General features: G+C 44.8%; 1 protein-coding gene and 1 non-coding gene across 2 annotated transcripts; both read right to left on the reverse strand.

Annotated features, from left to right (window-relative positions):
• Positions 1–6,497: 6,497 nt before the first annotated feature.
• Positions 6,498–22,290, reverse strand: ESM1 (endothelial cell specific molecule 1). Its single transcript, XM_038765815.1, has 3 exons — positions 21,600–22,290; positions 13,064–13,201; positions 6,498–7,130 (listed from the first exon to the last, which is right to left on the reverse strand). The coding sequence occupies exons 1-3, from the start codon at positions 21,898–21,900 to the stop codon at positions 7,030–7,032; spliced, it is 540 nt and encodes a 179-aa protein (XP_038621743.1). The 5' UTR covers positions 21,901–22,290; the 3' UTR covers positions 6,498–7,029.
• On the reverse strand, positions 8,289–8,426 carry LOC119944948. The gene has a single exon (XR_005456087.1). It is a non-coding gene; the product is annotated as a small nucleolar RNA SNORA7 (small nucleolar RNA).
• Positions 22,291–25,296: the final 3,006 nt, after the last annotated feature.

Genomic DNA, 25,296 nt, shown 5'->3' on the forward strand with positions numbered 1-25,296 from the left:
GATGATATTTGTTAAGCGTTTACTATATGCCAAGCACTGTTCTCAGCGCTGGGGTAGATACAAGGTAATCAGGTTGTCCCATGTGGCGCTTACAGTCTTAGTCCCCATTTTACAGGTGAGGTAACTGAGGCACAGGGAAGTTAGATCACACAGCAGACAAGTGGTGCAGCCGGGATTAGACCCCACGACCTCTGACTCCCAAGCCCCTGCTCTTGCCACTAAGCCATGCTGCTTCTCTAATAATAATGATGGTATTTGTTAAGTGCTTACTATGTGTCAAGCACTGTTCTAAGCACAGAGAGAGATACGAGGTAATCAGGTTGTCCCATGTGGGACTCACAGTCTTTAAAATCCCCATTTTGCAGATGAGGTAACTGAGGCACAGAGGTTAAGTGACATGGTAGACATGAGTCCTGCCCACGACAAGCTTACAGTCTAGAGGGGGAGTTTATAGTCTACAGTCATTCCGCCCCTGCCACCTGCCTGCCATGTGAACTTGGACAAGTCACCTAACACTTCTGGACCTATTTACTCATTCATGAGGTGGAAATTCAATGCCTCTTCTTCCTCCTTCGACAGTTAGACCCCTCTGGACCAGAACTGCATATGACCTGCTGATCTTCAATCTACCCCAGGGCTTATTTCATTCATTCATTCAATCGTATTTATTGAGTGCTTACTGTGTGCAGAGCACTGTACTAAGCACTTGGGAAGTACAAGTTGACAACATATAGAGATGGTCCCTACCCAACAGTGGGCTCACAGTCTAGAAGTCACAGTCATATTAACAAATTAAAAAAAATAGAATAAATATGTACAAATAAAATAGAGTAATAAATCCGTACAAACATATATACATATATACAGGTGCTGTGGGGAGGGGAAAGAGGTAAGGCGGGGGGGGGGGGGGCATGGGGAGGGGGAGGAGGGGCAGAGGAAGGAGGGGGCTCAGTCTGGGAGGAGGAGGTGAGCTCTCTACCCCAGCACTTAGAACAGCGTTTGGCACGCATCTCCTCCTGCCTTCAGGACATCTCCATCTGGATGTCTGCTGCCCTCTAAAACTCAATATGTCCAAGACTGAACTCCTTATCTTCCCTCCCAAACCCTGTCCTCTCCCTGACTTTCCCATCACTGTAGACGGCACTACCATCCTTCCCGTCTCACAAGCCCGCAAACTTGGTGTCATCCTCAACTTGCACTTCCCAAGCGCTTAGTACAGTGCTCTGCACATAGTAAGTGCTCAATAAATACGATTGAATGAATGAACTCCGCTCTCTCGTTCACCCCACACATCCAATCCATCACCAAAACCTACTGGTCTCACCTTCACAACATCACCAAGATCCGCCCTTTCCTCTCCATCCAAACTGCTACCTTGCTGGTTCAATCTCTCATCCTATCTCGACTGGATTACTGCACCAGCCTTCTCTCTGATCTCCCAACCTCCTGCCTCTCCCCACTTCAGGCTATACTTTACTCTGCTGCCCGGATTATCTTTGTGCAGAAATGCTCTGGGCATGTTACTCCTCTCTTCAAAAATCTCCAGTGGCTGCCTGTCAACCTACGAATCAAACAAAAACTCCTCACTCTCCGCTTCAAGGATCTCCATGCCCTCGCCCCCTCCTACCTCACCTCCCTTCTCTCCTTCTACAGCCCAGCCCACACTCTCCGCTCCTCTGCCGCCACTAACCTCCTCACTGTACCTCGTTCTCGCCTGTCGCACCGTCAACCCCCAGCCCACGTCCTTCCCCTGGCCTGGAATGCCCCTCCTCCACACATCCACCAAGCTAGCTCTCTTCCTTCCTTCAAAGCCCTACTGAGAGCTCACCTCCTCCAGGAGGCCTTCCCAGACTGAGCCCCCTTTTTCCTCTCCTCCTCCCCATCCCCTCCACCCTACCTCCTTCCCCTCCCCACAGCACTTGTATATATATTTGTACAGATTTATTACTCTATTTATTTTACTTGTACATATCTACTATTCTATTTATTTTGTTAATGATGTGCATATAGCCTTAAATCTATTTGTTCTGAAGATTTTGACACCTGTCTACACGTTTTATTTTGTTCTATGTCTCCCCCTTCTAGACTGTGAGCCCACTGTTGGGTAGGGACCGTCTCTATATGTTGCCGACTTGTACTTCTCAAGTGCTTAGTACAGTGCTCTGCACACAGTAAATGTTCAATAAATATGATTGAATGAATGAACGATTGAATTTGTAAATTATTTCATTCATTCATTCATTCATTTAGTTGTATTTATTAAGCACTTACTGTGTGCAAAGCACTGCATTAAGCACTTGGGAGAGTACAATATAACAATCAACAGATACAGTTCCTGCCCGCAGTGAGCTTACAGTCTAGAGGGGGAGACAAATAATTAATATAAATAAATAAATTACAGATACATACATAAATTCTGTGGGGCTGGATATAGTAATGTCTGTCTCCCTCTCTAGACTGTAAACTCGTTGAGGGTAAGGAGCATGTCTTACCAACCCTGTTGCCGTGTACTCTCCCAAGCGCTTAGCACAGTGCTGTGCACACACTGAGCTCTTGATGCATACAAATAATCGATGGCTTTCATTCGTATTTTTTTGAGCACTTACTGTGGAATCAGGGACAATGTCTATGAATATTTTAACTTGGTACATCTATGAAGTGGATTTTCAGATCCTTTAGGTTTCTGATATTACTGGTGAGTCTGGGGTGAATAGCTCTTCATGTTACTCTTGGTGATGGCTGTCAAAATGCATTTTTCTATCATGTATCAACTGCCAAGTGCTCTTTATTAGTTGTTAGTGAGAAACCACATGGCATAGTGGATAGAATGTGGGTCTGGGAGCCAGAAGGTCATGAGTTCTAATCGCTGCTCCACCACTTGTCTGGTGTGTGACATTGGGGGAGTCACTTCACTTCTCTGTGCCTCAGTTACCTCATCTGTAAAATGGGGATCGAGATGGTGAGCCTCACGTGGGTCAGGGGCTTTGACCAACCCGATTTCCTTGCATCCATTCCAGCGCTTAGTACAGTGCCTTGCACATGGAAAGTGCTTAACAAATACCACAGTTATTATTATTATTGGTGTTAAATGAAGACTGCAGAAAATCAGGAAGCTGTTGCTCCTATCTTGGAAGCTCTCCCTTTTCTGAATTCTGCTTTCCTTTATTCCAGGGAAAGTGTCCTTGAACCCACCTCAGTGATTAGTAGAGTGCCTTGCACATATCAAGTGCTTAACAAGTACCATAATTATTATTATTATTACCTCGATGTAAAAACCAAGGCAGTGGGAAAGCCCCATCATTTCATTTAACTCATTTAACCTTAAAATGCTCCCAAGCGAAATTCCACACCAATCCCTTTGATGCCAACGTTTTCTGGTCTCCATTCCCCAGAGACCTAAGCAGCAGAATAAGTGCTTGGAGTTAGAGATGCAGATAATAACGATGACATTTGTTAAGCACTTACTATGTGCAAAGCACTGTTCTAAGTGCTGGGGTGGATACAAGGTGATCAGGTTATCCCACCTGGGGCTCACAGTCTTAATCCCCATTTTACAGATGAGGTAACTGAGGCCCAGAGAAGTGAAGTGACTTGCCCAAAGTCACACAGCTGACAAGCGGGGGAGTCAGGATTAGAACCCATGATCTCTGACTCCCAAGCCAGTGCTCTTTCCACTGAGCCACACTGCTTCCCCATGCAGATCATTCTCCACGCCTGATTTCCCATGAGAACTTAGTATTCGCAGGGTTTCAATATCCCATCAATCAATTGTGTTTATTGAGCACTTACCATGTGTGCAGGGCACTGTATTAAACCCTTGAGAGGGTAACAATACGACAGAGTTGGTAGACACGCTCCCTGCCCACAGTGAGTTTACAGCCTAGAGGAACAGACAGACATTAATATAAATGTCCCATAAAAGTCCTCAAATGTGATTTGTAAGAATAAAAGAGATGAAGTTTATTTAGCCCATAGGATACCCATATATTAGCCATGATCAAGCCCCAAAATGTAACCCAGGAAAAGATCAGGGAGAAAATTAAGTGGCGCTGAATAAAGAGATGAACAAGAGAAACAGTGTGGCCTAATTGTGAGAGCATGGACACGGGAATCAGAAAGGCTGGGTTCTAATCCCAACTTCACTACCTGTCTTGTATTTCCTTGGCCAAGTCACTTAACTTCTTTGTGCCTCAGTTATCTCATCTGTAAAATATGAGGATTAAGACTGTAGCCCCAGTGGGACATTGACTGTGTCCAACCTGATTATCTTGTATCTACCCTGGTGCTTTTAGCAGTGCCAGCACACAGTAAGCATTTAACAAATACTATTTTAAAAACAAACAACCAAAAAAAAAAAAACTGAAAGAGGGTAGATTTTCTCTGCCACCCACTAGGTTGTTTCAGGGTTTGGACACAGAAAATTACTTCACAGGGTCAGGAGGAAGGAAAAAGCTGCCTCTAAGCAAATCAAACCAGTCCTAACTCCAGAGCACACTCAGCAAGAGCCACAAAGGCTCTGTCAATCAGTGTTATTTATTGAGCTCTTACTATGCACAGAGCACTGTACTAAGTGCTGGGGAAAGGTCAGTACAATAGCGTTCGTAGATGTGATCCCTGCCAACGAGGAGCTTACATTCTACAGAGAACTCCCAAGGGAGAGTAGAGAGAAATGAAAACCTCCCAAAAGCCAGAAACCTCATTTTAACCAAGTGTTTTTGTCTTCTTTCCAACACATACTTTGTCAAAGCAACTCCCAGACAGCCTAACTGACAGGCCTGTATTCATTCTCCCTTCCCCACCTTTGGTGCAGATTATATGGGAAATGGTCAGAGGGGTCCAACGTACATCAGTCTTGAATTTTGAGGATTTAAAAACCCAGGCCTATTAATAACGCCACATCTTTAATAACGCCACATCTATTTGACAACTCAGTGGAAAGAGTCAGAGGTCATGGGTTCAAATCCCGGCTCCACCAATTGTCAGCTGTGTGACTTTGGGGCAAGTCACTTTACTTCTCTGTGCCTCGGTTACCTCATCTGTAAAATGGGGATGAAGACTGTGAGCCCCCCGTGGGACAATCTGATTACCTTGTAACCTCCCCAATGCTTAGAACAGTGCTTTGCACATAGTAAGTGCTTAATAAATGCCATCATCACCATTATTATTATTATTATAAATGATGCCTTGATAGCGTGAAGGCAGCTGAGAGATGTGGCAATAGCAGATGCAAAGTTCCTTAACATAGTAATAATAATACTTGTGGTATTTGTCAAGTGCTTACTATGTGCCAAGCACTGTACTATGCGCTGGAGTATCCTCAGGTTGAACAGAGTCTCTGTCCTATGTAGGGCTTCCAGTCTTAATCCCTATTTTCCAGATGAGGGAACTGAGGCCCAGAGAAGTGAAACGGCTTACCCAAGGTCATACAGCAGACACATGGTAGAGCCGGAATTCGAATCCAGATCTTTCTCCCAGGCCCGTGTTCTATCCAGTAGGCCATGACGCTTTTCAACACTGTTTCTGTAGATGCTCCTATCGATGGAGAGCCGCTTGAGGAGGAATAGCCAAAGAAATATCCTTTAGTTCTGGGAGGGTAGTCTTGCCTAGCAACTCAAATTCAACAAACAAAGCAACTGTACTTGATTTTTATTGACCCATCATAAACATATACAGTCTTTTAAAAAAAAAACCAAGCAGCTTTTGAAATCTTACATTCTTACATTCAAAGATCCCACCTTGTCATCCACCCTGCTGGTGCAAATTTAGAGAATAAAATGTAGGTAAATACAGAAATGATTCTTAAATAAATCCTTAAATTCAAATAAAGTATTTCTTTATAGGTCACTCAACATCTATAACAATGGTCCTATTGGTGTTGGCATTTTGGGGGACAGGCCCAGTTTGATAAAATAACCGTAGGAATCCCAGAGTCTAGGTACATCGGTTGCTGGTTTAAGATCTCCCTTTATTTCACAACTTCACCAAATCAGTTGGCCATTTTAGAGTTGCAAAGTCTATCTGTCCTCTGGTAAAAAAATGCAAATTTCCCGCGTGGATTGTAGACCTTCCCAAATCATCCCCCGGGAGAACCCTTTTGTTTATTATTGTCAGAATGCGAATATTATTATTATTATTACTATTATTATTACAGTCAAGCCTAAAAGCTACCCCTGCCTCACCAGAACCATGTTTTGTGTGCTCGCCCTACGTCTGGACATGCCCACTCGAAAAGAAGCGATAATAGGAGTGGGCGGAGAGGATCCTAGGAATGTGTGGTTTATAAAAATATATAAATATTTCCCTCCGTCCCCTAAAGTTGGCCGCGCAGGTTTTTATTGCTGCCTGTAAGGTGGAAACAGAGACCATTCTTGACCCAATCTCTGCTGTTAATAGTTTCTGAGCAATAACTTTAAATTACAACACTCTGACCCCTTATCACCTCCCCTAGTCAAACCCCAAGTGGTTCTACTTGGTTTCGTGTTTTTTGGTAGTTGGTATTTTTTTTTTTTTCATTTCTCAGCGTGGAAGATCCCATCTGGCTCCTATTGCATTGACCCCAAGGAAGACCTAGGGCACCGAGGTCACGATGAAGGATGGCACAAATATCAACCCCTCAGCCCAAGGGCCTGGTGGACTTTTGTCTCCCCTGACGCAGCTGGAAAGGCCGACTAGGGGTGACAGCTTTTTAGGGGGGAACCCTCCCTTTGCCTGGCACGTCATCCCTTGAACATTTTTGGATTATCCTTTGTCCTCCTTCGGTTTATCCATACCTTTAAAACAATTAGAATAGCCTCGGCTTTCAAATAGAATTTGCGTTCAAATCATGACCAGAAGAACAAATCATCTAAAAGTGTTCTGTCCGGGCGATTTATGGGGTATTTCTGAAAGTTGGATGACCTTATTTTTCTGAAGCTGCACGGAATCCCAATTGATCTCCAGCCATTACATTTCCTATGCTAAACGTCTACTTGGATCTCTCGATGAGCACCTGCATCAAGCACTTTCAGAAATCCCAGAAGCAAACCGACATCAGCGTGGATTTAGCCACTTCAGGCCGGGAGAGCGATCAGTTTTCCCTCTTGTGTGCTCCTCTTTGACCAGATTCCCATCTCCGGATGCCATGTCGTGCTCTGAAAGTTTAAAAACATAAATCAGATATTATGTCTAGGCCTAACTTACATGCATTTCTGGTTTTTTTTCAATGATGCTTATTAAGCGCTTACTATTTGTCAGGGACTGTACTAAACACTGGGATAGATACAAAGTTGTCAGATTGGACATGGTCCCTGTCCCACATGGAGCTCACACTCTTAGCCCCCATTTTACAGATGAGGGAACTGAGGCACAGAGAAGTGACTTGCCCAAGGTCACGAAGCAGACACATGTGTGAGCCAGGATTAAAACTCCTGGTCCTTCCGACTCCCACGCCCGTGCTCTACCCATCAGGCCATGCTGCTTCCTTTTTATTTCTATTTCTGTGTAAGACTCTGCTAATGCAGTTTTTCAGTCTGGGGTGGGGTGGAATTGATTCTCAAATTATTCTCCAAAATATCTCTAAACCAGACTTTCACAACAATTATAATAATAATAAGCATTTGTTAAGCGCTTACTAGTGAAGCGCCAGGGTAGATTCATTCATTCATTCAATTGTATTTATTGAGCGCTTACTGTGTGCAGAACACTGTACTAAGTGCTTGAGAAGTACAAATTGGCAACATACAGAGACGGTCCCTACCCAACAATGGGCTCACAGTCTAGAAGCGGGAGACAGACAACAAAACAAAACAAGTAGACAGGTGTCAATACCATCAGAATAAATAGAATTATAGATATAGTCCAATCAGTTCAGATTCAATCCCCATCCCACATGGGGCTCCTCATTTTTACGAATGAGGAAACAGAGGCCCACTGAAGCTCAGTGATTTGTCCAATGTCACACAGAAGGCATGTGGTGGAGCCACAATTCAAACTGGATCCTCCTATCTTTGAGCCTGGAGTTCTGTCTACTAGCATCTTAATCAGGATGCTCTCTGGGGGTGTTGGATTTCAGCAAGATTAGGACATCTTGTCTTATGCTGTCGAGTCGTATCAGACCCATAGTGATGTCAGGGGCACATCTCTCCCAGAACACTCCACCTCCATCTGCAATCCTCCTGGTAGTGGATGCATAGAGCTTTCTTGGTCAAATTCCAGAAGTGGTTGACCATCGCCTCCTTCCGCGCAGTCAACTTGAGTCTCCACCCTTGACTCTCTCCCAAGCTGCTGCTGCCCAGCACAGGTGAGTTTTGACTTGTAGCAGATTGCCTGACATTCACTAGCCGCTGGCCAAGCTAGGAATGGAATAGGTCTGTCTCTGCTTGACTCTCCCTCCCGTAGCCGCGACTGGTAGAGTACTGGAAACTCTCCAGGTGCGACCCTGAAAAGGGAGCTTAGAACATGCCCTCTGATAATATGTTTGTAGACTCAGTTTGATAGGATTGCAATCAGTGGCATTTATTGACCATTTACTGTATGCAAAGCACTGTACTAAATGCTTCGGAGAATTTGACACAACATCCCTGCCTATGAGGAGTTACAGTCTAGAGTGGAAGACAGACATTAGTCAGAAGGATCTGGACTCTAATCCCGGTTCCCTAGCGTGTCTGCAGTGTGACTATGGACGAGTCACTTAACTTCTCTGTACTTCAGTTCCCTCATCTGTAAATTGAGATTGTGAGCCCCGTGTGGGACAGAGACTGTGTCCATCCCAATTTTCATTCATGCAGTCGTATTTATTGAGCGCTTACTGTGTGCAGAGCACTGTACTAAGTGCTTGGGAAAGTACAACACAACAATAAACAGTGACATTCCCTGCCTACAGTGAGCACCACTGATTTAATCATTTTCTGGCGACTATGAGAAAAGAAGCTTGGAAAGTAGAATGCAGCAATAAAGAGAGATAATCCCTGCCCATAACGGGTTCACAGTCCAGAGGAGGGGAGACAGACACCATTACAAGTAAACATGCATCAGTATCCACCCCAGCACTTAGAACAATAACTGGCACATAGTAAGCACTTAACAGATACCATGATTATTATTATCGTTATTATTATTATTAATAATAAGAAGAAATTCAATTATGGCTATGTACCTAAATGCTGTGGGACTGAGAGTTGGGTGAAAAGCAAGTGTGGCTTAAAATAGTACATATTGAGGTGCAAAACCAATGCACATAGTAAGCGCTTAACAAATACCATCATTATTATTATTACTTAACTTCTCATGGCCACAGTTCCCTCATCTGTTCAATGGGGATTGAGACTGTGAGCTCCATGTGGGACTGGGATTGTGTCCAACCTGATCAGCTTCCATTTACCCAGTGCTTAGTTCATTCATTCATTCAATCATATTAATTGAGCACTTACTGTGTGCAGAGCACTGTACTAAGCGCTTAGTGCCTGGCCCATTGCAAGAGCTTAACAGATACCATTAAAACAAGGAAACAAAATAAGTATTGACACAGTACCTGAGTGAGGAAACAATTGTGTGTTAACAATGGGCAATACACAAAAAGAGTGGATGACATTATCCCTACCTTGAGGAAATCTAATGAAGGATACATCTCAAGACTGAAAGCTCGTTATGGGCAGGGGACTGGTCTCCCAACTCTATTATAATAATTATGGTATTTGTTAAGTGCTTACTATGTGCCAAGCGCTGTTCTAACAGCTGGGGCAGATACAGGGTAATCAGGTTGTCCCACGTGGGGCTTACACTTTTAATCCCCATTTTTCAGATGAGGTAACTGAGGCACAGAGAATTAAGTGACTTGCCCGAGGTCACGCAGCAGACAAGTAGCGGATTTGGGATTAGAACCCACGTCCTCCCAAGCCCGGGCTCTTTCCACTAAGCCACGACTGTACCCAATCTGACTGGCTTGTATCCACCCCAGCACTTAGTACAGTGTCTGGCCTATAGTAGACACTTAACAAATGCCATAATTATGATGATGATGATGATGAAAATCTGTAAAATGTAAGCTCATTGTGGGCAGGGAATGTGTCTACCATATCTGTTATACGGTGCTCTCCCAGGCACTTAGTACAGTGCTCTGTAAGTGCTCAATAAAATGTGATTGAAATCTCTGGAAAGGTGATTATTGGGTTTTGATCATAGTTGAAGAAAATCCTACTTCATGTTTGCCCGATCTCTTCTCCCAAACTGTGTTTCTCCCAAAGGAAGTTATCTGACTTAACCCAAGAAGGCAGACAGAACAGGACGTTAACAAAGGAAAGCAGTCGTATTCCATCTCCTCTGAGAATGGAACTGATACCTTTCCCAGCATCATGAGGAATTTAGATTTGATATATGAGTTGACCAGAGAGGAGGATGAATATCACACATCGTTTCACTGTTACCTTCAGATGCAGGAGACTGGACAATATGGAACATTAATTTAGCCCACTATCGGAGGAGTCTAGAGACTGTAAACTCATCTCTAGGCTGTTCGCTCATTGTGGGCAGGGAATGGGTGTGTTTACTGTTATATTGTACTCTCCCGAGTGTTTATTACAGTGCTCTGCACAAAACAAGTGCTCAAAAATACAACTGAATGAACGAATGAGTTTACCATCCACAGTTGAATGGTCCATGGCAAACTAGGTCAGTTTAATCCCTGAAAATAATAAGGGCAGCCTAAACAAACTGAAAATGTGCATCCCTTTTTTAAGACCTTATCCCCTTGAAATTTTGTTTTAAGTATTTTGGGGTTTTTTTCATCTCAAATACAGACTAAAAGAATGAAATTATCAATAAGAAGTGGCCTAGGGCTCATACAAATTGTGTTGAGTTCTCTTCCAATACCTTTAGCAAAGTAGTTACTCCTGGGGAGATAAGAGAGGGGGGTCTTTGGCTGGTAAGGGTTTCAAGTACATCACTAAAGGGTTAAGGATGCCCAGCTCCCAAGGTGATTTCTCCAATTAGGACATGGGGGGGCATCCCTTTGGGTTATTTTCCCTACCAACACCGTCACACCCCCAGGAGCGACTGCTGACAGCTATTGCCTCAGAGTGTCACATGGTGGGAGTGATGAAGATAGATGTAAGGTCATTGTGGGCAGGGAATGTGTCTGTTTACGTTATACTGTACTCTTCCAAGAACTTAGTACAGTGCTTTGCCCACAGTAAATGCTCAATAAATACAATTGACTGAATGAATGAATGTTTCTATCAAAGATGGAGGCTTCACAGGACCTCCCAGAGACAACGGCCTTATGAGACCTCCCAAAGATAGTGGTTACCCACAGCAATAAACCGACACATTCCCTGCTCACGATGAGCTTACTCTATTCATCGAGTATCTAGTGTATCTAGAGAAGCAGTGTGGCTTAGTGGAAAGAGACTGGATTTGGGAATCAGAGGCTGTGGGCTCTAATCCCAGCTCTGCCACCTCTCAGCTGTGTGACTTTGGGCAAGTCACTTCACTTCTCTGTGCCTCAGTTACCTCATCTGTAAAATGGGGATTAAGACTGTGAGCCCCACGTGGAACAACCTAATTACCTTGCATCTCCCCTAGCATTTAGAACAGTGCTTGGCACATAGTAAGCGCTAAACAAATACCATCATCATTCATTCATTCAGTCGTATTTATTGAGTGCTTAGGAAGTACAAGTCAGCAACATATAGAGGCGGTCCCTACCCAACAACGGGCTCACAGTCTAGAAGGGGGATACAGACAACAGAACAAAACATGTAGACAGGTGTCAAAATCATCAGAACAAATAGAATTCTAGCTATATGCACATCATTAACAAAATAAATAGAATAGTAAATATGTACAAGTAAAATAAATAGAGTAATAAATAAACACCATTGACTGATTGATTTGTGCTGTGCCCAAAGAAATCCCTCCCTGCTGCCTTCCCTTCACCAACTTAAATCCACATTGGCATTCTTCCCAGAAAGGAACCAGGCTTTTATTTTCTAATAAGGTATTTATGGTATTTGTAAAGCACTTACCATATGCCAGGCACTGTAATAAACCCCAGGATAGATACGAGATTATCAGGTTGAACACAGTCCCTGTCCATGTCTATAATTCTATTTATCTATTCTGATGGTATCGACACCTGTCTGCTTGTTTTGTTTTGTGGTCTGTCTCCCCATTCTAGACTGTGAGCCCGTTGTTGGGTAGGGACCGCCTCTATATGTTGTCAATTTGTACTTCCCAAGTGCTCAGTACAGTGCTCTGCACACAGTAAGCTCTCAATAAATACAATTGAATGAATGAATGAATGAATGCCCCACGTTGGGTTCCAGTGTTAATCCCCACTTTACAGATGAGGTAACTGAGGGGCAGGTGACACAGCAGTCAAGTGGCCGATCCGGGATTAGAACCCAAGTCCCTCTGATTCACAGACACACGCTCTTCCCACTTGGCACATTTCCCCCTCATCCAGCGACCCACTAGATTTTAAGCCCCTCAAGGGCAGGGAAGGTGTCTACTAGCTCTATTGGACTCTCCCAAACATTCAGTACAGTGCTCCACCCACAGTGACCACTCAGATACCACTGCCTCACTGATAAAACATTAGTCGCCCAGGGCACGTGGACAAGCAGCATGGCATGCTGGATAGAGCCAGTACCTGGGAGTCAGAAGGTCATGGGTTCTAATCCCAGCCCCACCACTTGTCCGCTGTGTGACCTTGGGGAAGTCACTTCACTTCTCTGAGCCTCAGCTACCTCATCTGTAAAATGGGGGTGGAGACTGTGAGCCCCACATGGGACAGGGACGGTGTCCGTCCCCATTTGCCTGTCTCCACCCCAGTGCTTAGTAAGGTACCTGGCATATAGTAAGCACTTAACAAATATAATTAATATTATTCTCTGTGCCTCAGTTCCCTCATCTGTAAAATGGGGCTTGAGACTGTGAGCCCCACTTGGGACAGGGACTGTGCCCGATCCAATTTGCTCATCTCCACCCCAGAGCTTAGTACAGTGCCTGGCACCTAGTAAGCGCTTAACAAATGCCACAATCATTAAAAATGGCTAAGAGAGAACTGAGGTCCTGATTTGGGTCTTACCGGTTTGAGAAGCGGGATTCCTCCTTTTGGAAATTTCCTCAAAGAATGTGAAACACTTGCCCGTCACCCTGTCACAGAGACCAGACTTGCACTTGCAGATTTCTCTGCATTCCACTCCGTAGCTACCAAAAGGACACGCTGCAAGACAAGGAGAAAGACGCAGTCAACCAATCAATCAGTGGGATTTATTGAGCACTTAATGTGTGCAGAGCACTGTATTAAGCGCTTGGGAGAGCGCTTTGTACATATTTGTACATGTTTGTACAAATCTGTACATGTTTGTACATATTTATTACTCCATTTATTTTACTTGTACAGATCTATTCTATTTATTTTATTTTGTTAATATGTTTGGTTTTGTTCTCTGTCCCCCCCTTCTAGACTGTGAGCCCACTGTTGGGTAGGGACTGTCTCTATATGTTGCCAACTTGTACTTCCCAGGTGCTTAGTACAGTGCTCTGCACACAGTAAGTGCTCAATAAATACAATTGATTGATTGAGAGGACAATACAACAGAGTTGTTATACAAGTATCGTGCCCACGAGGAGCTTACAGCCTAGAGGGATTAATATAATGCATATATGTATATATGTTTGTACATATTTATTACTCTATTTATTTATTTATTTTACTTGTACATATCTATTCTATTTATTTTGTTAATATGTTTGGTTTTGTTCTCTGTCTCCCCCTTCTAGGCTGTGAGCCCACTGTTGGGTAGAGACTGTCTCTATATGTTGCCAACTTGTACTTCCCAAGCGCTTAGTACAGTGCTCTGCACACAGTAAGCGCTCAATAAATACGATTGATTGATTGATTGATTGATTGATTGATTGATTAATCCTTCTTTTGATATTAGGGGTTCCTAATGATGCACTCAACAATGGGCTCCTCTAATGCTAATCTTCTCATTTTACCTCCTTCTTGTCTATGTCGCGGCCGACTTCTTGCCCACATCCTGCCTCTGGCCCAGAACGCCCTCCCTCCTCAAATCTGACAGATACTTTCTCCCCCCACCCCTTCAAAGCCTTATTGAAGGCCCATCTCCTCCAAGAGGCCTTCCCCAATTAAGCCCTCCTTTCCTCTTTTCCCACTCCTTCCTCCGTCACCCTGACTTGCTTCCTTATTCCTCCCCTGTCCCAGCCCCACATCACTTATGTCCATATCTGTCATTTATTTATTCCTATTCATGTCTGCCTCTCCCTCTAGACCATAAGCACTTTGTGGACAGGGAATGTTTCCATTGACGGTGATAATGTACTCTCCCAAATGCTTAGTACAGTGCTCTGCACATAGTAAGTGTTCAGTAAATATGACTGATCAATGCCTGTGGGAAGAGAGAGAAGGTGTCAGAAGGCCCTTGGGAGAGAGGTGTGCGGTAAGGCCAGGGGGTCCCCAATATAAAGGCAGCCTCGTGTGCCCAACCAGGGCAGAAGAGTGAGGGGGAAAGAGAAAGTTTGAAGCAGGGAGGCTCAGTCTTTAAGGCCCGGCTACCAAACCTGACAAGGACCCCTCTAGGCTCTTTGTTCAAATCTCTGCATCGACAAATGAAGGAACTCTGTCTGCGCTGGGCAATCCCTCATTGTTTCCCACTCATAACCATTTTGCTCACAATTCCAGATTAATAATAATAATAATGATGATGGCATTTGTTAAGCACTTACTATGTGCCAAGCACTGTTCTGAGCACTGGGGTAGAGATACAAGGTAATCAGGTTGTCCCTCATGTGTCCCACAGTCTTAATCCCCATTTTACAGATGAGGTAACTGAGGCCCAGAGAAGTGAAGTGACTTGCCCAAAGTCACACAGCTGATAAATGATGGAGCTGGGATTAGAACCCCTGACCCCAGACTCCCAAGCCTGGGCTATTTCCACTAAGCCACGCTGATTCATCGTAAATCATCAGGAGGCAATCAGTAAGCGCTCAATAAATACGATTGATTGATTGATCAGGAGGCAATCGATCATTCAGTGGTATTTACTGAGCACCTATGGAATAATAAGCACTCTGGGGGAGTGAAGTACAGGTTGGTAGATATGATTCCAGCTCATGGTCTAGAAGCAGTGTGGCCTAATGGATAGAGCACAGGACTGGGAGTCAGAAGGACTGGAATTCTAATCCCGGCTCTGCCATTTATCTGCCATGTGACCTTGTGCAAGTCACTTTGCTTCTCTGGGCCTCTGTTCCCTCATCTGGAAAATGGGGATTAACACTGTGAGCCCTGTGAGCGATGGGGCCTGCGTCCAGCCCAATTATCTTATATCTACCCCAGCACTCAGTACGGTTGTAAGCAGTTAACAAATGCCATAAAAAGGGAGGAGACAGACATTGAAATAAATACAGATAGGGAAAATGGTAAGGTATAAGGATCGGTTTATAAGTGCTGTGGGGCTGAGGATGAGATGAATATCAAGAGCTTAAAGGGTAAGAATCCAAGGGAGAACGAGTTGGGAAATGAGGGCTTAGTCAGGAAAGGAGTTTTGGAGGAGATGTGATTTTAGGAGAGATTTCAGGGTAATAATAATAATAATAATGAAGGTGTTTGTTAAGCACTTACTATGTGCCAAGCAAGGTTCTAAGAGCTGCAAGGTTAACCGTCTGTCCCACGTTGGACTCACAGTCTTCATCCCCATTTTACAGATGAGGTAACTGAGGCACAGAGAAGTGAAGTGACTTGCCCAAAGTCACACAGCAGACAAGTGACAGAGCCAGGATTAGAACCCTCGACTTCTGACTCCCAAGCCTGGGCTCTTTCCACTAAGCCACGCTGCTTCTGTAGGTAAGAAGAGTGATGGCTTGTCTGATGTGAAGCAAGAGAAAGTTCCAAGACAGAGGGGGAGGATGAAGGCAAGGGGTCGGCAGCAAGATAGACAAAATCGAGGCACAGTGAGTAGGTTGACACTGGCAGAGTGAAGCTTCAGGGCTGGATTGGAGTAGGAAATCAGTGAGGTAAGAGACAATAGAGTGACTTAGCTGCTAGTGCCATTGTTGCCTTCTGTGTGACTTTGGACAAGTCACTTGCCTTCTCTGGCCCTCAGTTTCCTCATCTGTAAAGTAGGGATATAATACCCATCCTCCCTTCTACACAGAGGTCCTAATCTATGTCCAATCTGCTTCTCTCGAATCTACCCCAGCACTTAGACCATGGCAAGCTTGTAATAAATTCCCTAATCATCATTATCATGGTATTGTTATTAATAAGCTCATCTCCTCCAGGAGGGCTTCCCAGACTGAGCCCCCTTTTTCCTCTCCTCCTCCCCATCCCTCCACCCTACCTCCTTCCCCTCTCCACAGCCCACAGCACCTGTAAATACATTTGTACAGATTTATTACTCTCACTTGTATGTATTTACTATTCTATTTATTTTGTTAATGATGTGCATCTAGCTTTATTTCTGTTTATTCTGATGACCTGACACCTGTTCACATGTTTTGTTTCATTGCCTGTCTCCCCCTTCTAGACTGTGAGCCCGTTGTTGGGTAGGGACCATCTCTATATGTTGCCAACTTGTACTTCCCAAGCGCTTAGTACAGTGGTCTGCATGCAGTAAGCGCTCAATAAATATGATTGAATGAATGAATGAATGAATAAGCCAAAGAAGGCCAATGTGACATTTAGATCCCCTCAAGTAGAAAAGAAGAAAGATTTAATCCTGATGTATTTATCCAGATATCAAGCATACACCTGGACCCTGAGGCTGGGCCTATTTCATCAACTAAACAGAAACAACAGAAACACAACCCAGCCTCACAAAAACAACACCTCGGTCCTTTTCTCCTTTTGGGATGAACTTTACATGCCTGAAAAATGTTCCCAAAAATGTAATCTCACGAAGGCCTAGTGGCTGATCGCCTGACAAAGGAAAACTCTTTATTCCAATATGAAAGGACGAGTTGTAGATTGGCAACATTTTGTAATTGATTTGGGGTTTACCGTGAGTTACAGTTTGTAGCTCACACAATCCTAGACCCAATTGTCAGATAATTCAATCGATCATATTTACCGAGTCCTTACTGTGTATAGAGCATTGTATTGAGCACTGGGGAGAGTACGATATAACGGAGTTGGTAGATACATTCCCTGCCCACAGCGAGTTTACAGTCTAGAGGTCATTTACGATTAGCGTGTGCGGTAGCATTTATTAAAAATAATAGTATGCCCATCATGCCAGGTGAGTTCTCTCTTCCTCCTTCACATTTTTAATCTGAAAAATGGCATGAACAAATTGGATCTTTCTCTCTATTCTCTGTAAAGAACAATGAACCAAAATGACTTTCAATCTCTTTGAACCTCAAATACAAAAAAGCAATGAGAAGCAAAGGCAAATGAGAAGCAGCGCGGTCTAGCGGAAAGTATTCGGGCCTGGGATTCTGAGGACCTGGGTTCTAATCCCAGTTCCTCCACTTTTCTGCTGTGCGACCTTGGGCAAGTCACGTCACTTCTCTGGACCTCAGTTACCTCAACTGTAAAACGAGGATCAAGACGGTGAGCCCCATGTGGGACATGGGATGTGTCCAACTTGATATCTTGTATGTGTCCCAGAGCTAACTTCAGTACCTGGCACATAGTAAGCACTTAACGAATGCTATAAAAAAATCAACAACAATGAAAACTTGTGCTTTTAACTGTTCACAACTAGGTGGAAGAATAAGAATTTCATTCCACTGGAGCATAACAACCAAACGCATCACATTAAGTGAGCAGATTTTTGAGTGTAACAAACATAGTCCCCACTAATGATAATAACATCCATTCATTCATTCTTTCAATCATGTTTATTGAGCGCTTACTGTTTGCAGAACACTGTACTAAGCTCTTGGAAAGTACAAATCATCAACTTATAGAGACATTCCCTACCCAACAACGGGCTCACGGACTAGAAGGGGGACACAGACACAAACAAAACAAGCAGACAGGCGCCGATACCATCAGAATAGATAAATAGAATTATAGCTTTATACACATCATTAATAAAACAGAGTAATAAATATGTATGAATATACACAAGTGCTGTAGGAAGGGGAAAGGGGGACGGCAGAGGGAGGGAGTGGGGGCGATGGGGAGGGGAGGAGGAGCAGAGGAAAAGGGGGGGCTCAGTCTGGGAAGGCCTCCTGGAGGAGGTGAGCTCTCAGTAGGGCTTTGAAGGGAGGACGAGAGCTAGTTTGGCGGATGTGTGGAGGGAGGGCATTCCAGGCCAGAGGCAGGTCGAAGGCGGGACAGGTGAGAACGAGGCCCAGTGAGGAGGTTAGCGGAACCAGAGGAGTGGAGTGTGCGGGCTGGGCTGGAGAAGGAGAGGAGGGTGGTGAGGTAGGAGGGGGGAAAAGGGGATGGACAGCTTTGAAGCCGATAGTGAGGAGTTTTTGCTTTATGCAAAGGTTGATAGGCAACCCCTGGAGATTTTTGAGGAGGGGAGTGACACGCCCAGGTCGTTTCTATAGAACAATAACTATAACTGTGGTATTTGTTAAGAGCTTACTACGATCCAGGCACTGTACTAAGCACTGGGGTAGATACAAGGCAACTGGGTTGGACAAAGTCCCTATCCCACAGAGGTCTCACAGTCTTCATCCCCAGTTTCCAGATGAGGTAACTGAGGCCCAGAGAAGTGAAGTGACTTGCCCAAGGCCGCATAGCAGACAAGTGGTGGAGCCGGGATTAGAACCCAGGCCCGTGCTGTATCCACTAAGCCATGCTGTTTCATTAACCACTAGCCTCACTCTCCAGGACTGAGGAATCATTAGCGTTAGCTCATAGGGGGAGTGAAAGGGACAGCCAAGCAGACTGTAAGCTCACTGTGGGCAGGGAATATGTCTATATATTGTCGTATTGTACTCTCCCAAATGCTTAGTGCAGTGCTCTGCACACAGTAAGTGCTCAACAAATATGATTGATTGAATGAATGCATGAATGAATGAATGAATGAGAGCTTGGAAAACACACACGACGTAGGATTCGGTTACCTATTATGGGAAACTGAAGTTCCGGGTTGGTGCAGATCAGCTTTCAATCTGTGGTGTCCCTGTGCTTACCGAGGTTTAAGTTACCACTAGGTCCTGGAAAACCAGCAGGAAAGAAAGTGCCTGAGGGCTGTCTGGAAAAACTTGGGAAAATCCGTAAAGAACGCTAAAAGCTATTGCAGCCACAGAGGGAGGTGCTGGCTCACTGAACCATTTGGCATCTCACTCGTGCCCCACCACCGGCATGTGAACCTACAATTGAAAGACCCTCTCATGCCAGGAGGAAAAACAAGCAATCTCCAGCCTATACTTGCTATATAATAAGTACAATCGTGTTAACTGTTTCCTGCCTAATCTCCTCGTGAAAAGTCTTGGCTCCACTGAACTGACAAGACCTCAGGTTTTTACAGCAAACGGGGAATTCTCCGGAGGAATGAAAAACGATAGAAATGTAAGTGCATCTGGCTTTCCCCAGAGAAACTGTCTTCTCGGTGTCCCATGTTTCTCCGCTTCTCGGAAAGTCACAGTTACATCAATCCTATGGAGCACGGACTGCTTCCCTTCCCTTCTTCCCACTCGGTACAAATGTTCTTTTTCTTAGCGATTGGTCCGTAGTGAGATGAAAGATGTTTAATTTCCAAATTCTGATTAAACTGAGCGGGGATGTTAGATTAGTTAAAAGACTTAGTGATGAACAGGTGCTTTTGATGAGGAAAAAAAAAAGGTGCCATTCTGCTCAATCATTACATTAAAGTCTGGACGTGATGTAGAAATATGATAGATGACATTTTTATGATGTGTCGTAAAATTAAACTTTCTCAAGTCGAGCTTTTAGCGCAATGCTCTGCATACAGTAAGTGCTCAATAAATACCACTGACTGTCAATGAAACGGTTTAATCAGTGTTCTGTCATTCAAATCAGGGACTGTAATAGGATGAGCAATAATTCATATGGAAGTGTGAGGATGGCGTTTTTGGTTTTGGCAAGCAATACTTTCATCCTCACTTCCCTAAGGCAGCTTTTTGGCCCTAAATTTGATTCCGAGAAGTTTGGAGTCCTCGAGTTTTACTTGGGCATTTCAAATGATCAATCATATTTATTGAGGGATTACCGTGCACAGAGCACTGTACTAAATGCCTGGCAGAGTACAACATAACAGAGTTGATAGACACATTCCCTGCTCATGACAGCTCGCAGTCTAGAGGGGAGATGGACATTAATAGAAATAAATAAATGACAGAAATGGATATAAGTGTTGTGGGGCTGAGGGAGGGATGAATAAAGGGTGCAAAAAACTGAAGTTTATAGTCAGGTGTAAGCAGCTGAGAGCCACCTTGACTTTTTTAGACATCATTTCCAGGGACAGAGACAGTACATACAGCTCTGTGCACTGTTCAACTCCTTATTTTTCCTTATTGCATTTCTGCTCTCTACCTCATTTGGAGAATCCCTGCAATTCAGACCCAACTATAGGTGCCTTGGTTTTGTCTTTTAAACTCACCTCTCTCTCGAGTTCCACATATTATCTGATGTATGGACAGCTTCTCCTCCCTCCAAAGCCCACCTACCTCTACCTCACCTTCCCACTCTCCTCACCAGCCCTTGTGAATCTCTTATGCATTGCCGCTTCCCCTGTCCGTAATAAATTTAATGTCCATCTCCACCACTGGATTGAAAACTCCTTGACTACAAACTCTACTCTCCCCAACTCTGCTCACTGCAAGTGCTCAATAAATACCATGGATTGATTAATTGACGGTTGACTGAAAGTCCTCAAGCTCATTCTGGGCTGGGACTGTGTCTGCTAGTTCTGCCGTATTGTACTCTCCCAAGTGCTTAGTACAGTGCTCTTCACATAAGTGCTTAATAAAATACTACTGATTGATTGATGGATTGAATAATAACTGTGATATTAAGCACTTACTGTGTGTCAAGCATTGATTGATTGATTGAATAATAACCGTGGTATTTATTAAGCACTCACTATGTGCCAAGGACTGTAGTAAGCACTGCAGTAAGATAACCTGGTGTTCCATGGGGCTCACAGTCTAGGTAGGAGTAGAATAGTTTCCCTAGAGAGGGCTTACCTCTGGAACAAATTTTCCCCAAAAGGACTGAAAATACCATCGCCTTCAAAACCATCTTAGTGTTTTTCTCGTTTTCTGAGCTATTTGTGTTAGGGACCTGTCCCCTTACTTCTATTATTATCATTATCATTATTATTATTATTATCATTTATAATCCCACCAGCCTTGTGTAAGGGATAGAGTGCGGGCTCACCACTTGTTTGCTGTGTGACCTTGGGTAAGTCACTTCACTCCTCTGTGTCTCAGTTACCTCGTTTGTCAAAACTGGGGATTAAGAGCGCAAGCCCCAAGTGGGACGGGGACTCCTTCTGACCCGAGGAACTTGTATCTACCCCAGTGCTTAGACCAGTCCTTGACGCATAGTAAGCGCTTGACAAGTACCGTGATTCTGGCGATTGTTTCTCTCCCCAGCCAACCCTGACAGCATCCCCAGCCTCCAAGCACTAAGCTCGCACAGGAGGGGAGCGGGCCAGGGGTTTCGGTTTTACCTCTGCAGGTGCCAAACTCGTCTCCGAAGTCATCCTCCTCTTCGTGGAAGTGACACCTGAGACCAGGCCCGCACTTGGCCCCGTCCAGGCCAGAGACGGTGCGATAGCAGGTCTCCCCGGGTCCAGCCGCACAGATCCTACAGCACCCACAGTCGTCGAGGACCGTCTTCTTACAACGCTGAGGGCTCATGCACTCTTTGCGGTTGCAGTCCTCGGGGCAGTCTACGGCATAGTTGGCCCTCCTGCCTACCCCCAGATGCACGGGTACCAGGAATGTGGTCAGCAGCAAGACGCCGTTCATGTCTCCTCGGGCCCGGCTGGCTTCCAGGAGGGATGCTCGACTTTCAGTCCCGACGGTCTCCCCTGAAGGAAAGAGGAGCCGGAGAATCCAGAGTGACAGGCTGAGTCAGCCGACGACTTTACGAGCTCTATGCCCCCATGCTCCGCTGTCATCCGTTTCCTAAATCTGACAGTCCTGCCAGCCTCTCCCTCTCGTTAGGGTTTATAAAATCCAGGATGGAGGTCGCATCAGCGCTCCGCTGCCATCCAGGAATTGAAAAGCCCGAGCTGATGTCATCTGTTATGTTTAGACGGTTGTTTTCACATCGGGACGAGAGAGAGGCTCTCACATCCGCCTCGGACGCTCAAGGTCATCTGCAGGCGAAGGAAGGGGAGGTCGCGTTCCCGTCCTGTCCGATTTTCCCGAGGCTCGGAGCGGTGTCGGGAGCGGTGGCTTGGCTGGTGGGGAGAGAAGGCGAGGAAAAACTGGATGAAAATGGTATCAAAGTGAATCATCCAGGCTGAAGCATCTCATTTCCCAAAAAAAAATAAGAACTTGGAATTTCCTCTCAATCAATAACTATGAGGTCACTTGGAAGAAGCGGAGGTTTGGCTATTCCTCTTCAACACAGAAGAGAAAAGATCGGATAAATGCACTGGGTCCCTTTCTTGCCAAAGAGTTTTTGCCCAGGCCATCTGCAAAGCAGGCATGGGATCGAGCTAGATAATAGCTCTATATTCAGCCTCATCATCAGGGGCATTTACTGAGCACTCTCTGCTTGCAGAGCACTGTACTAAGCGCTTGGGAAAGTATGGTACAACATAGTGGAGAGACACCGTCCCTACCCAAAACAAGCTTAGAGCATCTCAGTTAGGTGGAGAAGCAGCATGGCATAGTGGATAGAGCAGGAGCCTAGGAGTAAGAAGGTCATGGGTTCTAATTCCGACTCCACTGCTTGTCTGCTGTGTGACCTTGGGAAAGTCACTTCATTTCTCAGGGCCTCAGTTACCTCATCTGTAAGTTGGGGATTGAGACTGTGAGCCCCATGTGGGACAGGGACTGTGTCCAACCCAATTTGCTTGTATCTGCCTCAGCTCTTAGCACAGTGCTTGGTACCTAGTAAGTGCTTAACAAATACCATCATTATTATTATTATTATGGAGATCTCACTGCATCTGTTAGAAGAGAAGCAGCGTGGCCTGATGGATCAAGCACAGGCTGGGGAGTCAGAGGACCTGGGTTCTAATCCTAGCTTGGCCACTTGCCTGCTGAGTGTGCTTAGGCAAGTCGCTTCACTTCTCTGGGCCTTAGTTACCTCATCTGTAAAATGGGGATTAAAACTGTGATCCCCATGTGGGACATGGGCTGCGTCCAACTTGATTAGCTGGTATCTACAGTGCTCAGCATATAGTCAGCGCTTAACAAAAAATGGAGATAAGCAACTGGTAGGTTTTGCTCTGAGGTTCATTCGTTCATTCAATTGTATTTCATTCATTCATTCATTCAATTATATTTACTGTGCAGAGCATGATAGAGTGACAGAGCACTGTACTAAGCGATTGGAAAAGTAGAACACAACAATAAATAGTGATATTCCCTGCCCACAATGAGCTTACAGTCTAGAGGCCTGGAGATGGACATCAGTACAAAATAAATAAAATTACAGGTATGCACATAAGTGCTGTGGGCCTGATATGCATTTATTGAGCACTTCCTATGTGCAAAGCACTGTGCTAAGCACTTGGGAGAGTACAATATAACAATAAAAGGACACATTCCCTGCCCACAACAAGCTCACATTCTAGAGTGGGAAACGGACATTAATATTAAATAACTAAATAAATAAATAAATTTGGGCTCAAAAGGCACAAAAGGGGTTAACTGGAATAATAATAATAATAATGGTATTTATTAAGTGCTTACTATGTGCCAAGCACTCTTCTAAGCAGTGGGGTGAATACAGGATAATCAGGTTGTCCCACGTGGGGCTCACACTTTTAATCCCCATTTTACAGATGTGGTAACTGAGGCACAGAGAAGTGAAGTGACTTGTCCAAAGTCACACAGCAGACAAGTGGTGAGGCCAAGATTAGAACCCACATCCTCTGACTCCCAAGTCCGGCCTCTTTCCACTAAGCCACGCTGCTTCTCTATGTCTCAGATATAAAGCTCTCTACAGAGAACAATACAAATTAATAGCTGTGGTATTTGTTAACGCTTACCATGTTCCAAACACTGTACTGAACACTGGAGTAGATACCATGCAAGCAGATCAATCACAGTTCCCTGTCCCACACAGGGCTTTCAGTCTAATGGGGAAGGAGAACATGTATTTTGTCCTCATTTTTCAGAGGGGGTAACTAAGGCACAGGGAAGTTTACTGACTTGTCCAAGGTCACACATGGCAAGGGAGAGGAGGAGCAGGATTAGAACCCAGATCCTCTGACTTTCATGCCCAAACTCTTTCCACTACACTATGCTGCCTACCTGTCATAGCCCCATTTGGGCCAATCAGTCGCATTTATTGAGCATCACCTATGGTGTGCAGACACTGTACTAAGTGCTTGGAAGAGTACAAGATAACAGAGTTGGTAAACACATTCCCTGTCCAATCAATCAATCAATGATAATTATCCCGACTGGATTACTGCATCAGCCTCCTCTCTGATCTCCCATCCCCCTGTCTCTCCCCACTTCAATCTATACTTCACGCTGCAGCCCGGATCATCTTTGTGCAGAAACGCTCTGGGCATGTCACTCCCCTCCTCAAAGATCTCCAGTGGCTACCAATCAACCTACGTATCAGACAAAAACTCCTCACTCTCGGCTTCAAGGCTGTCCATCACCTCACCCCATCCTACCTCACCTCCTTTCTTTCCTTCTCCAGCCCAGCCCGCACCCTCCGCTCCTCTGCTGCTGCTAACCTCCTCACTGTGCCTCGTTCTCGCCTGTCCCACCGTCGACCCCCGGCCCATGTCCTCCCCCTGGCCTGGAATGCCCTTCCTCCCCACATCCGCCAAGCTAGCTCTCTTCCTCCCTTCAAAGCCCTCCTGAGAGCTCACCTCCTCCAGGAGGCCTTCCCACACTGAGCCCCCACCTTCCTCTCCCTCTCCTCCCCGTCTCCATCCCCCCCCGCCTTACCTCCTTCCCCTCCCCACAGCACCTATATTTATGTATATATGTATATATGTTTGTACATATTTATTACTCCATTTATTTTACGTGTACATATTTATTCTATTTATTTTATTTTGTTAATATGTTTTGTTTTGTTGTCTGTCTCCCCCTTCTAGACTGTGAACCCGCTGTTGGGTAGGGACCATCTCTATATGTTCCCAACTTGTACTTCCCAAGCGCTTAGTACAGTGCTCTGCACACAGTAAGTGCTCAATAAATACAACTGAGTGAATGAATGAA

Source organism: Tachyglossus aculeatus, chromosome 23 (genome assembly GCF_015852505.1).
Source record: "Tachyglossus aculeatus isolate mTacAcu1 chromosome 23, mTacAcu1.pri, whole genome shotgun sequence".
In the NCBI taxonomy this organism is placed as follows: domain Eukaryota; kingdom Metazoa; phylum Chordata; class Mammalia; order Monotremata; family Tachyglossidae; genus Tachyglossus; species Tachyglossus aculeatus.

Bases quoted from the DNA above. Each gene is read 5' to 3' on its own strand.
- ESM1 (XM_038765815.1), bottom strand. From the start codon at position 21,900: ATGAACGGCGTCTTGCTGCTGACCACATTCCTGGTACCCGTGCATCTG. The intron at 13,202-21,599 runs GTAAAACCGAAA...CTTGTCTTGCAG, and splicing joins CGAGTTTGGCACCTGCAGAG to CGTGTCCTTTTGGTAGCTAC. The intron at 7,131-13,063 runs GTAAGACCCAAA...TTAAACTTTCAG, and splicing joins GAATCCCGCTTCTCAAACCG to AGCACGACATGGCATCCGGA.